The 15,597-nt window shown below is 36.4% G+C and overlaps 1 protein-coding gene across 1 annotated transcript in view; it reads right to left on the minus strand.

The window, feature by feature from the left end:
- Positions 1–15,597, minus strand: part of LOC126235038 (protein amalgam-like) — an 82,718-nt gene that overhangs the window by 35,728 nt on the left and 31,393 nt on the right. The window contains exons 7-8 of the mRNA XM_049943774.1: positions 3,220–3,347; positions 402–567 (exon numbers count right to left, since the gene is read on the minus strand). Of these exons, the coding sequence (XP_049799731.1) occupies positions 402–567; positions 3,220–3,347 (294 nt within the window). The remainder of the gene's footprint in view (positions 1–401; positions 568–3,219; positions 3,348–15,597) is intronic.

A 15,597-nucleotide genomic window follows, 5' to 3' on the forward strand; every position in this document is an offset into this window, starting at 1 on the left:
ATTTGTGTAGTAGTTCCAGAATGCTACAATGGTGCACCATTAATGGTGATGCAGCTCAACAGAGATAGCATGTTACATAAAACTATACAATAAAATCTTACATTCCTAGGTAAGAAATAAATTGTTAGTAAGGTACTTCATAATACAAGTGAATTAAAATAAATAGCTGTTTGCAGATATACAAAGAAGCATTAAAAAATTAAGCTTTCACATTAAGCAATAGGCTGTGTACCAAAGCTGTACTTTTCTACCACCACCTTATCAAGGAAGCTATGCACTCCACATAGTTACAATAGAAGCTGTAGTTTTACTGTGACACAAAATGAATCAAAAATTTTAGAAGCCGAAGTCAACTATCAAATTAATATAGTAGTCACAGTCTGACATGAGGTTAAACTTACTGAGTTGGAAGGTGTGTGGAGCAGATTCTGATGAACCAAATTCATTGGTTGACACTAGCACAACCTCATACTCTCCTGGTGGCTGAGGACTGAGTTTATGTTTCACAGTGTAAATATTGCCTTCAGCATCAGTAACTGCAGGACTCTCTGACTTCCAATCCCCATTCTAAAATAAATTCAAGAAGTAAATGAAATATAACCATAATACAACATACTACTTCTTAATAAGATGCTGATATGTTCTGAGTGGACTAAAATAATTGAACAAGTGAATGAAACTACTTATCATACAACTTGGATGTTGAGTGGTTGATAGGCACATAAACAATACTGAAATCATTCCTAAGCTTTTAAGACCAAGCTGTTCTGTGGAGCCAACTGACAAATAAAAATATTCAAACATACATACTTGGATACATTCAGTGGGACAGCTACCTTGTACTACCACTCTAGCCTGTCTAGGCTTGAATATCAATCTTGTTTATGCATCAGTCGACTGCTCAACAACATGGTGAGATGTTGCCTTCACTTCTCGTATTGTTTTATAACAATTACATCTTCATTCGTTATCTTCAGGAAGCAAAATTCTAATTACTGAAATCACCTGACCCTGCAGACTAAGATTTGAGTGACCGTCCTTCCCCACACGCCACCCCCTTCACTTTTATAACTTTCCGCAGCCAGTCCTTCTTTTCTCTTTGAGGAAGTAACATATAAATTCCAAAATTATAGGAAAAACATCAATCTTTCAGGAAATAAGTTTATGATAATACTCCATTTTAATATATGCATAATCACACAGAAGAGGTGTACACATATATAGTCTGTTGCCAATACTAATTGAAGAACATTGCAAATAGATTCAAATAAGACAATTATGAAAACTTTGTCACCTTACAGAAGTTATATGCACATATAAGAGAACTGCCACAGTATTCAAGCAATGACTGTCCCTACAACTGCATGTTAAAAAAAAAGTCTGTACAAAATGTTTGTAACAATGCACAAAGTTAACTGTAAAGTTTCCAAAAGGATGACTTCAATAATGTTTTTGGTAAGTAGAATTACCAGTTCAAGCAACCAGCAAATTAGTAAATGGATCCATTTAGATTGTTTATATGCATTCATGTTCTATCACACAAAATGTTAGTACAATAAAAAGTAGCTATAAAAATGTATAGTTCTTATAGAAATCTGCTCAGACAGTCATTGAAATTTACAGTGCCTTTATTCCCACATAAAATCCGTAATTAGTTTTAAAACAGTGCTATTTTTATCACTTGATAAAAAGAAACATGACCTTTACAGAGTAATTAGCCTCAGTAGGAGCAGAAAAATCTTTCACAAAATTCTCTGATAACCTCTCCAGTTGCGCACAAATAATACATAGTGGAGGGGGGGGGGGGGAGGAGGAGGAGGAGGAGGAGGAGGAGGAGGAGGTAGAGAGAGAGAGAGAGAGAGAGAGAGAGAGAGAGAGAGAGAGAGAGAGAGAGAGAGAGTTGTTTAAGAGGAGTGGGCAATAGGGCTGTGTTGTGTGTGACTAAGCTTAAGGGTATTGGTGTTACATATCACTCTAGGCATTTTAGTATTTACAGTATTTCCTCATTGTATAAGGTAAATGATAATACCGTCAGGTACAGAGGAACTTGCCAACATTTAATTTGTTCCAAATATAAATGTACATTAATTGTGCAAAAAGAACCTTTGTGATTGGGCTGCCTTACTTTTGAAAGAACTTGCAACAGCAAAGAGTCAGTGAATTATGACTATATTTTCAAAAAAACATTTTTAAATTATACAATTATTTACTGAGTACTGACTCTGAGCTATAGATCAGTTACAGAATATATTTTTCATAATATTAATAGAATCAGCATCATCACAGTGTGTCAACTATATCAATTTATATTTTTACTCATGCTTTTCATTTAGAGACAAAGAACACTCTAAATTGCTTGTTTCAGAAGCATCTCCTAAGTTGCATCATTAAAGCAAAACTTTACCAATGGAAATTATTACATTAAGAAATTAGATATGAACTTTCTGTCACATAGGAACTTAGCTAGATTAGTGAAGTGCAGCATCTTTATGGGGTTTTGACTCAACAAAGTAACATAAAGCTGTATGGAGAAATATTGAACTATCTGTAGATAAAAATTGCTCATAGCTTCCAGATATTTGTAAATGGAGGACATTACATGTGAACAGACCTCTCTAATCCCTCCCACAAATCTTCAATTGGATGCAAACAGGAAAAGCACTGTACACACCTAGCTGTCCATGTCAAGATTCCTAAAAATGCTCATCAAACTGAAATTAGACACTCCTTGTACTCAAAGCATATGTTCTCACATTTTCATACATCCCATTTTGGAGGTGTATGAATTGAATGAGTAATTGTAAGAAAATTTTCACAACAGGAACCATTAACTGGCTTTTCTAAGAAATCTGTGGACGCAGGGTGCGGCATGACTAAATGCTCCAGTCAAATTCTGAACTTAAGTTGTATAGTACCTCTTTGGCATACAGGATCTATGGAAGCATGATGTATCCTGCTGTCCATACAGAGACTATCGATATTATAACTAACACACCCAAGGCATATCCTGACATCCATCTAACATCAAATTAGTGACATCATGTGCTCAAGAGTGTCATTACTTCTTGTACAGTATGCTAAACATGTACCCTACTAATGTGGTCAAAACTTACTACTTGCAGTGCTTCAGGAAAACAGCAGCCTATAAATACTAATTTTACAAAAAACACATTCTAAGATATGCACTAGTATTTGAAATAAATTTATATGACAAATTACCATTTTGTTCCTGTATCGCAGTTCGTACTGAGATATAGGCGCATAGCTTTCCAAAGTCCATTCAAATTCAACACTACTTCCATCATCTGCATGATTAACTTTCTTTAGAGCAGGTGTGCTTGGCATCCCTGCAATATATCAAATTAACATTAAATTTGTTTCATTTTTCTTCATTGCCTTAAAATTCAACACAGTAGCATGTTTAAGTATACTATGGAGATTTACATTTTTTTTAATTGATGAAAATAGTAAAAAATTGTTGGAATATACACTGCTATGTCATTAATTAACTGTTAAATAGTATACAACAGCTTAAACGGTGCAAGTTTTGTAAAAGTTCTTCTTTGGCACATTATTTACAACTGACCCATTCCTACACTTCATTTCATAAGCTTCAGTATATTTGTACTTTCTTACTGATTTATGAAAGATGGATATTGCTTGTGTAATATTTCATAAATTCTAATAACTATTTTAGTCTTGAGTGTTATTATACAACATCCAGCAGTTCACGTATCTTTATACAACTTGAAGACATTATGAATACCTACAATTGCAGTGCCCCACAGTAAAATATTTAGATCAAGCTCTTATTTTATGCTCATATTTCTTTGATCATGTGAGATGCTAGGAGTGAAGCAACATATAAATTGCACATAAATTGTAACATGTAGTCCTATTATACTGGCAAAAACAATTGAAGATACTATGAAATTATGAAACTGAAAAAAGTAAAGTAAAAACATAAAAACAGACACAGCAGAATGATTACCAACTGCTGCCAAATAATTAAAAACATAGCAAATAAACACATGAAAAGGAGGATGAATAAACCACTTTTCTCTCTTCAGATAAGTAAGCCATTGCTGTTGCCTCAACAATTAACATTCTTTTGGCTTTGAGTTTCATGTTTTAATACAATGTTATACATCTTTCCCTACCAGAATTAAATTCCGTAGCTCATCATAAAGGTCAACATTCCATGTTTTGATGTGATAATGGTACAACTCTTAACTTTCAAACTGCTCATGATTGTCAACATGATGCTCATGATGCAATAACTATGTTGGAAAGTTGTGGCAGGCATGAACTTAATTAAAAAGTCTACATAGGAGGTTGTTTGAGAGACACAGGAAATGATTTGAACAACTGTTGTTAAGACAACAATATTATGAAATGGTCAGATTGCTACTCACCATAAAGACAACCTGCTGAGCTGCAGACATGCACAACAAAAAGAGGGTCACACATTAATACCTTTTGGCCAAAGTCGTCTTCAGCAAGGAAAACACATTGACATACGCATGTACACCTCACTCACACATGACTGCTTCCACCAGCAGTTCTGACTAGAGCTCTGGTCAGAGTTGCACGGAAGTGGTCATGTGTGCATGAGGTGTGCTTGCTCATGACTGTGTGTTTTGTTTGCTGAAAAGGGCTTTGGCCAAAAGGTATTAATGCGTTACAGCCTCTTCATAGACCTTGTCTGCAAGTCAACAGTTCATCTTTACGGTAAATAGCAACCTGTCCTTTTCCTAATTTTATTGGCATTCTAACCTGGAGTTTCCACGTTTCATTTTTTTTTTTTTTTAACAGAAATTTCGCAAAAATTTATTCTCTTACAGATTTTAACTGCTCAAAGTACACACAAATTGTGACACTAGTGACTCTGATATCTGTAATTGTCGTAATGGTGATCATAACTGAAGATAATCCTTAGAGGTGTTGAGGAAATGGTGCTCCCAGGTAAGTGTGCTATTACAAGCCTGCTTAGAAATTTGTAGCAGTATACTGTTTATGCCTACTAATGAAGTGTTTTTCCCCTTCAGGTTCACTGATAGTGAAATTAGTTTCAACTACATCAGGTGATCTGAAAGAAATTTTCTAGCATTAGCCTTTAGATCTGCAAAAGATTTGTTGCTAGAACAATGTGAAAACATAGTTAACTTGCATTTTATGTAGGACAAAGGTAAGTTTTATATGAGAAACAGCAGTGAACAATCCATGGTGTACATAGTCTCCCAAGTAGACTGTTTCCCTCAAGCCTCCCCCACTCCCCTCACAAAATAAAAGTTACATTCACTCAAGACGATCTTATGGCTCTGACTGACTTTGGAGGTAGGATTTTAGTAAGGTGCCCAAGGCTCCTCCGTTGTCAAAATAGCATGTTTTGTCAAGAAGTATTTTCTGATCTAGACAGTCACAAGTCTTTAAGACCAAAAAATACAGCCGATGGCGATATATTTTTGTTCAACGAGACCAGTACAATATTCTAATGAACCAACAGTTTCAGTTGTGAACATATGTTTTTGAAATCCAAACTATCTATTTCTAATTATGCCAAAATTCTCACTCTCTCAATGATTTGAAAGAATTTACATTTAAAGTGATATGAAATGATTATCTGTGACATTTTCTATCTTCTGCAATATGAAGGGTCTTTTAATATGAAAGGTCTTCACTATGGTAAACTGCAATCTACCAGATACCCTGACTATGTGCGTAGATCACAAAATGGTTCAAATGGCTCTAAGCACTATGGGACTTAACATCTGAGGTCATCAGTCCCCTGTAGATCAGAACATTCTGTAACTGATATGCTCAGTAATGTAAAGTGCCATTCTTATAGTCTCTAGTCAGTTCTATACCCAGGTGCTTCTCTGTCCTTCAAAAAACTGAGTGTCTAGTGAGAATTTTGACAAAAATATTGTCTGTACCCAACAAGAGATTAATTTGTCCTTATATGAACATTCTGCAAATCTATGTCTGCAATGTCTACCATTCTGTAGTTTCACTCAATAATTTTTTATGAAATCTAAGGAAGTTCAGTGATTTTGTGAAGTAATTCTCCAGGTAAAATCAAACAACAGGAACTTGAGGTTGGAATATCAACAATATGAGGAAAAGGATAGACTGCTACTCACCGTAAAGATGACCCATCGAGTTGCAGACAGACACAACAAAAAGACTGTTACACATTACAGCTTTTCACCAAAGCTTCCTTCAGCAAAGAAAACATACACACATTCACAGAAGCAAGCACACCCCATGCACACATGACCACTACTTGCAACTTACATTAAAAGCTTAAAAGAAGATTTTGCACTTCACACAATGAAAACAAACAGTCTGTATTCAACGACTGCAACAGTAATGAGTCACAGCTGAAGTCAGACAACTCATGCAAATACCTCTAGAAGTATCAGGAATTCCCTGGCCTGCCTATTCTCATTTTTTATAAGCAAATCCAATTAATAATTTAAGAAATCATCTTCAGATTGATCAGATCTTTCTCTGCTTTAATAAGAGAGTAATAGAAGTGATTGTATGGTCAGAAGACCTTTTTCTCCTCAAATTAACAATATGGGCATACACAGAGGTTGTATTCACTTGTGAAATGCAATCTTGGTGAAGCAGTGAGAGCATAACATGAATAGATGACCAGTAACCCCCCCCAGATGTGGGGGCACACACTGGGGTGGGCAATTGTCTTGAGGATGTGCCAACAAAGGACGGAGGCCAGTGGCCAAGCCATACTGAAAAATAAAGTTCCATTCTGCTGTATTTTTCGATTCAAAATGACCAGTCATTGGATGACCAAAAAAGTGTGTTCATGATGGAGGTCCAAGACCCAGAATTCTCAGAGCACACCAGGCTGACAGACACCAGATTGGAAGTTATGTTTTGTACAATATACAGTGGGAGTAAAACTGCAAACTAACAAAAACATTATTGGTGGAAGCTAGAAAAATTCTTGCCATTGGGAGCACGGTGTTCACTTCACTTCACTTTCTGATACAGGCTAGGTAGTGTCAACTTGATTCTCTTCCTGATATCGTAGGATCATCTCTGATGTGGTGATGGAGAGAGGCAAAGGCGATATCTGCAATTTATATTGGTAACAGTCTGAATTCTAGTGACCTCCACCTTCACATCTGTAGTCATCATGCCTGCCCACAATTATCATAAGAGCATACAGCAGCTTCAGCAGATTGTTTCACAAGAAAGTTGGAGCATTAGTGTCCTTTCTCCTGCAATCAATTTCATGTATCAGTCAAACGTTCTTGAAGTGTGTGTAATTAAGTGTTGTGATGTTTTCTATTAATTATTGCACTTGTAATTAGGATTTACCTGGGCCATGTATTTAATTTGTAATTAGTAGAGCCCTCTCAAGAGGTTAACCAGCTTAAAAGTATGGAAATGCTGGTACCCCAAATTCTGGACTGGAGCCCATTTACTATTAAACTGTGTTAAAATTAATTCTGTTGTGTATCTTCACGAAGCATTCGGATTTCAAGGAGCAATCTGACTCTCATTAGGCCCGGTTCATGCATATCTGGTATGCTCACATATAGTATTTTGCACTCTAGGTGTAACAATTTGTGGGGATGTGAAATGGAACAATCACATAAGTTCAGTCATAGGTAAAAAAGCAAGTGGCAGACTTTGGCTAAGACGATTGCTTATGTAAAATTCATGTGATTCTCCATACAATACTGTCCAGCCATGTGAGAATTAGCAAATAGGACTAACAGCAGATACTGAACATTTGCAAAGGAGGGCAACACCAGTTTGTTTGACCCACAGGAGAGCAGCACGGAGACGATGAAGGAACTGAACTGGTAAACACTTGAAGGTAGATGTAAACTAGCTCGTGAAAACATAATCAGTAATTTTCAAGAACCAATTTTAAGTGATGAATCTAGGAGTATACTACAACCCTCTATGTATTGCTCCCATAGTGATCATGAACATAAGATTATAGTAATTACAGCTCAAACACAGGCATTTAAGCCAACATTCTCCCCATACTCCAAATGTGAATAAAACAAGTAAAAGCCTTAATAACTGGTACAACGAGTGTCTGCCATGCACTTCACATTGGCCTTCAGAGTGTTCATGTGGATAATTTAGGAGTAAAGGAACTTCTCACTGAACAGTAGAAATGCTGAGCTGTCAACAAGAATACAAAAAAGAATGAAAACCTCGCCAGCTTTCAGACAGATCCTTTAAGGAGCAAGAGTATATACAATGAGTAGAGAACATACAATGTCCATGGGTATTATATGTTCAGCCAGCACAATGTATTTGACAGTTGTAATTAAAGTGCAGCTACTCATGGAGGTCCAGAGTAGGCTATAATTGTCATATGGTAGTGAAACTTGGTAGATATGCTAATGCGTCAACACAGAAACAATTTACGCTGGAAAAACTATCAGTTCCAACTGTGGCCACAAGGTCATCTGAGAGGCCGTAACATGAGTGAACAATATGGCCATCGAGAAGAGAGACCATGTGCTGTTAGAGAATCTGTTTTATGTGAGCAGCAGCAATTACAGTGCTTCACTGACATTAGAGTATTGCTGACTGAAAGATCTGAGGTGAGGGCCAATGTCATTAAATGGTTTAAAGATGACGATAATGAAATTTGAAAAGGTGGGTGAACTTGGTGTAGCACCTGGAAGAGAAAGCATTCTATCCCAGTGTAAATTATTGACAAAGTTGCTGTTGCTGTAACTGACCATACAGTACATGCCCTGGGTAGTGTGAGTGCTTGTGCAGCGTCATAAGAATTGACCACCCCTTGTTAAAAGTACGGAAAGTTTTGTTGCCTATATTACAGTGGTACCCGTATAAGATCCAGATGGTGCAGCAAATGAAACCTTATAATTCACAGCAGTTTTCTGAATTTTCTTTTCAGTTTCTGGCATGGATTGAAGTTGACAACATTTGGTCAGGCAATATTCTATGGAGTAATGAGGTCCATTTTACACCATTTTACACCACAGGGTCAGCATCGAAGCATACTAGTGTTGAGTTTGTATCTGTTCTTGGGCGCCATGACCGACCTCATTTGAACTCTTCTGTCAGGAGAGTTAATTTGGAGCTGGAACGGCTGCTCATGTCGGGTGCGGGGTCACACATTGGTGTGGTTCCTGTTGATTCTCTCAGTAGGTGGGATTATACTAGGCATGGCCTTCACCTCAACAGGAAGGGGAAGGGTAAATTGGCTGGGGAAATAGCAGGAAAGTTAAAGGGGGGAGGCACTGTCATGAGTGGTAAAATACCAGTGGTTATAGGATTCAGAAAAGACCCTTTTTTAGGGTAGGGAGGACAGAAAGAAAGCAAATTTTAAGAGAGGTTAGAACTGAGACAAATCTTCAGTTTGAGAAAGAAATCAAAAAACATAATTCCAGCTTATTACATCAGCATAAACAGCCATTGGTTAAGAATTTTCAACTGTCAGCAGATATTTTAACTCCACCCAATTTTAACTCAGTCAATGAGAAATGTCAGCTATCTTTATTGCATCAAAATATTCGAGGACTGAGAAATAAAATTAATGAATTAACTATCTGCATAGATGAATTAGAGTCTTCAAACCCAGCTGACATAATCTGCCTCTCTGAACATCATGTGACCACTGGTATAGAACTTTTAAGTGTTACAGGGTTTAGGTTAGCATCTCACTTTTGTAGATCAGAAATGGAGAAAGGAGGAGTTGCCACATTCATCAGGAACTGTCATAAATTTAAGAACATAGACATTCATAAATTTTGCCTAGAACAGCATATGGAAGCATGTGCAACAGAATTAGAATTTCACAAAAAATCCTTCATAATATTAAGTGTATATCGAGCACCTGCAGGTAACTTTAATCTGTTTGTCAACCACCTTGAAGCTGTACTGGCCCATTTAACAACCAAAAACAAAGAAATAGTGGTTGCTGGTGATTTCAATGTAGATTTCCTTAAAGACTCTCCCAATAAGAACTTGTTTCAGTTAGTAACACTATCATTCAACTTAATTCCCACAGTAAAGTTCCCCACTAGGATAGCCACTTGCTCACAAACAGCCATTGATAATATCTTTATAGAAAAGTCCAATGAACAAAATTATATTACAAAACCAATAGTCAATGGCCTCTCGGACCATGACATGCAGTTCCTTCTGTTAAATGTTAATACTCAACAGGATATAAAATCTGTTAAATCTGAGCTCAAAAGGGTAATCAGTAAGCCAAAAATTGATTATTTTAGGACACTCCTCAGAGACATTCACTGGACTGATGTTTACAGCGTTCATGGCATGAATGAAAAATATAACATTTTTGCTAATAAAGTGCTTACCTTATTCGAACACTGCTTTCCCCCAAAACTTACCAAGGTTAGAGCAAAGTCTACAAAGAAGCCATGGATTACTCGAGGAATAGGGGTATCTTGTAAAACAAAAAGAAAACTGTATCTGTCACTCCGAAACATTTCCAATGTTGATGCTATAGCACATTATAAGAAATACTGCAAAATATTAAAGACTGTAATACGGATGTCAAAGCAAATATATTACAAGGAAAAGATAGTCATATCAGATAACAAAATAAAGACAATATGGGATATAGTGAAGGAGGAGACCGGTAGAACCAGACATGAAGAGGAACAAATAGCATTAAGAGTAAATGATACATTGGTGACAGATGTGTATAGTGTTGCAGAACTTTTTAACAAACATTTTATAACTGTTACTGAAAAGATGGGGTTGTCAGGTTCGGTAGATGCTGCTATGGATTACCTTAGACCAGACATTTCAAGTAACTTCCTTAATATGAATTTGACCCTCACTACCCCAACAGAAATAATGTCCATCATAAAATCTTTAAAATCAAAAACATCTAGTGGGTATGATGAAATATCAACAAAGTTAATTAAAGAATGTGATTCTGAGCTAAGTAACATATTAAGCTATCTGTGTAACCAGTCGTTTATTAGTGGAATATTTCCTGAATGGCTGAAATATGCTGAAGTTAAGCCACTGTTTAAGAAAGGAGATAAAGAAATAGCATCAAATTTCCGTCCAATTTCACTGTTGCCAGCATTCTCAAAAATTTTTGAAAAAGTAATGTACAGTCGTCTTTATAACCATCTTATCTCAAATAACATACTGTCAAAGTCACAGTTTGGATTTCTAAAAGGTTCTGATATTGAGAAGGCTATCTACACTTACAGTGAAAATGTGCTTAATTCATTAGACAAAAAATTGCAGGCAACTGGTATATTTTGTGATCTGTCAAAGGCATTTGACTGTGTAAATCACAATATCCTTTTAAGTAAACTAGAATATTATAGTATAACAGGAAATGCTGCAAAATGGTTCAAATCTTATATCTCTGGCAGGAAACAAAGGGTGTTATTAGGAAAGAGACATGTATCAAGCTATCAGGCCTCATCCAACTGGGAACTAATTACATGTGGGGTCCCACAAGGTTCCATTTTGGGGCCCTTACTTTTTCTTGTGTATATCAATGACCTTTCAACAGTAACATTACCAGATGCCAAGTTTGTTTTGTTTGCCGATGATACAAACATTGCAATAAATAGCAAGTCAAATGTAGTCTTAGAAAGATCAGCCAATAAAATATTTGTGGACATTAATCACTGGTTCCTAGCCAATTCTTTGTCACTAAACTTTGAAAAAACACACTACATGCAGTTCAGAACTTGTAAGGGGTGTCCCAAGAGTATATGTCTAACATACGATGACAGGAAGATAGAAGAAGTGGACAGTGTTAAATTCTTGGGATTACAGCTTGATAATAAATTCAACTGGGAGGAGCACACCACAGAACTTCTGAAGCGTCTTAACAAATCTCTGTTTGCAATGCGAATTTTGTCAGACATAGGGGATATAAAAATGAAAAAGCTGGCATACTATGCTTACTTTCATTCCATAATGTCATATGGGATTATTTTTTGGGGTAATTCATCAAGCCAAGCTAAAGTTTTCCGGGCACAAAAACGTGCAGTGAGAGTTATATGTGGTGTGAACTCAAGAACATCCTGCAGAAGCCTGTTTAGGGAACTAGGGATACTAACTACTGCTTCCCAATATATTTATTCCTTAATGAAATTTGTCATTAAAAATATATCACTTTTTCAAACCAACAGCTCAATTCATGGAATCAATACTAGAAATAAGAATAATCTTCACAAGGATTTAAAGTCACTTAGTCTTGTACAAAAAGGTGTGCATTATTCAGGAACCCACATTTTCAATAACTTGCCAGCAGCCATAAAAAGCTTAACAACCAATGAAATTCAGTTTAAGAGAAGCCTAAAGGATTTATTGGTGGCCAACTCCTTCTACTCCATTGATGAATTTCTTAGTAAAACCAACTAATTTGTATATAAGTACAACATAACTTCTGCACAATTTCAGTGCAGTAATGTGTTCATTGAAAATTTGTGTGTGTGTGTGTGTTAGTATAATCTAACTTCTGCACCATTTCAGTGCAGTAATGTGTTCATTGTAAATAAGTATTACAGTAGTTGTATTACCTTATAAATAAATAAAAAACTTTTTTATCTTAAATTTAGTGCATTAGTATTTGTAAAATGACTCTTAGTGTTCATTAAAAAATGACGATCATTCCACTTGGGACCTGTGGAGTGGTACATTAGCTTATTTGTTTTAGTTGTAAATATTTGTCATGTATTGTTGTTTTTCTGACATGTTCCACATCCTGGAGGACCTCCTCACTACGGATCAATTGGAATGAAAGTAAATCTAATCTAATCTAATCTAATCTAATGAATACACAGAACTGACAAATTTGGGGTACTGTTAAAACATGCACTGTGCACAAATATCCATTGCACTTGCCGTATATGACTTTATGGTGCAGATTCATAAGCACCTTTATTCTCGGTCCATTCTTCTTTGAAGAAAATGCACCCAGAGGACCCATCAGGTGTACTGTGATGTCTGCATGTTCTCAAGAACTCCTTCTACAGCATGATATTGTTTGCTTTGGAAGAGTACAACTGTGTGGGAATCGTTGTTTTCATGCTAGATGTGCAGCACCCCATGTTGCTCACCCAGTGAAAGACCTGCTTAACACAACCTTCCACAAACATGTTGCACCAGAGGTTTTGCAGATGCATAGCCTACACAATCACATCTATGTGACTTTTGATTCTGAGGATATCTAAATGAATGCATTTACCAGGACACATTTGGTCTCTACATGATCTGAAGGCCAGAATACAGGAATACGTTGCTCAGATTCCACTGGAACTGGTGCAAGAAACTGTTGATCATGTCATTTTACAAATGTAGCAGCATCTCTTAGACATCTCCACTGCTCATACTGAACAAACTGTGTACGAAACAGTTAATAATAAAATGAACCTCACACTTTTCGCACTTGTTTGTCCTTTTCTGCCGATGTCCAGTTCCTAATCTATTACATATGGAAACATTTCTACACATCGTTCTTGCATTCATGGTGCCAGGTGCACCTGGTGTGCAAAACTGGAACTATTTTTTTTCCAGCATAAATTGGTTTCACATTAACACATTAGCATATCTACCAACTCTACCAACTTTCGCTGCCATATGACAACAATTACAATGCATAATGGACCTCTGTGAGTAGCTGCAATCACAGGTGTGTGTGTGTGTGTGTGTGTGTGTGTGTGTGTGTGTGTGTGTGTGTGTGTGTGTGTGTGTGTGTGCGTGCGCGTGCAAGTGCATGTGCGCACACCTATTTATAAGTACTCTATCTTGTTAAAGGATTCATCTGGAAGCTTTTTTGTGTTTGTGTGCATGTGTCAGTTGACAAATCAATGCCACTACTATTCATTGAGTGGCCTCCTTTACTCCCTTTAACTTCTAAATTATTTACTACTTGCCAGAACTTTCCTTACCATGTATGCATATGTAGATCAAGATGAAACGAAAACAAAAAATTGTTATATGCTTCTGTCTGACTTCTGCTGCCAGAGACTGTGGCCATGTGTGTGTGAGTTGTGTTTATGTGAGTGTGTCGTATGTGTGTATGTTTTCTATTTTTGACAAAGGCCTTGTTGGCCAAAAGTTATCTTTCCAACAGTCTTTTTGTTTTGCCTTTCTGTGACTCAGCATCTCCGCTATATGGTGAGTAGTACCTATGCTTTTCATTATACTGTAATCATTTATAAAATTTGTTATCAACAATCCATCTGAGTTTGATAGTAACAGAGATGCTTATGTGTACGACACTAAAAGGAAAAAATGATCTGCTTTATATCTTTTAATGAATCTAATTTTCGTACAGAAAGGGAAAATATACAACTATAAAACACTTTTATTGTGGAAATTAAATGTCTGACAGAAATCAGAAGTGTTTCTCCTTTACAACTCATTTTATAACACAGAGGAACTCTTGAATAGAAATAATTGGTCATTTTCAGGGTTCCATAGCTCAATTTTTAAAAACAGAACCCTTATAGGATCACTTTGATGTCCATCTGTCAGCCTGCCTGTCCGTCCATCTGTTTGAGACCTCTTTTTTCTCATTAACAGGTATGCATAGCAATTTGAAATTCATGTCGCATATGCAGATTTACAGTCCCTGATGGTGTGAAAGCTTTAAGATTCTAAAAAGTCAATGCAGTCAAAAGATATGGCCATTTAGATCACATATTTCAATGCTCACAAACTCATTCTTCAAAATCTACAGGGCACCTCCCTATGACTGAGAATCAAGAAATTTGACACAAAGCATGTTTCACAGCACAAGTAAAGGAAAAAAAATCTGAAAAGAAAAGAAGTTCCCAGCCATTGTCTGTCTGCATGTCTATCCGTCTAATACCCCTTTTCATCAGGAATGGGTAAAGATATCAAATTTAAATTTATGTCATGAACTATGGTCTACCACCCCTTGGCAGTGTAAAACTTTAAAGGCAGTGCAATCAAAACATACAGCCATTTACGTCATGTTTCGATATTCAAAAACTCACTCATCAAAACCTGTATGGTACTCTCTGTTAATCTAGAATTATAAAATTTGGCAACAAGCTATATTTCACAGTACAAGTAAAGGTAAAAATCTGAAAATTCTTAATTGGAAATTACATCACATAAAAAAATATTTGTTTTTATGACCCCTTTTCCCAGGAATGGGTCAAGGTATAAAGTTGAAATTTATGTCAAATACTAAGCTCTACAGTCACTTGGCAGCATAAAAAAATTGAAGCTTCTAAGCAACGCAGTCAAAAGATATGATCACCTGTAAAGGCATCTTTTTCTCAGGAACGGGTAGAGCTACCAAGTTGAAATTTATATCAAATACTGCACTAAGGCCTATGATCCCTTGCCGGTGTAAATACTTTAAGCTCCTAAGTCAATGTGATCGAAAGATATGGCCAAATGTCACAGTTGGATACTCGCACATTCACTCATCAAAACCTATAGTGTATCACCCACAAACATTTCAGGCCTGGTGGTTTAGCAGTGACGTGCATACCTGGAAACCGAGAGGCATTGGAACTGAATGTTGGTTGGATCATGAATTTTTCAATCTTTGTTTTAACCTACTCTTCACCTCTCAACGGTGTGAAG

The sequence above is a fragment of the Schistocerca nitens genome, chromosome 2, assembly GCF_023898315.1.
Source record: "Schistocerca nitens isolate TAMUIC-IGC-003100 chromosome 2, iqSchNite1.1, whole genome shotgun sequence".
NCBI lineage: Eukaryota > Metazoa > Arthropoda > Insecta > Orthoptera > Acrididae > Schistocerca > Schistocerca nitens.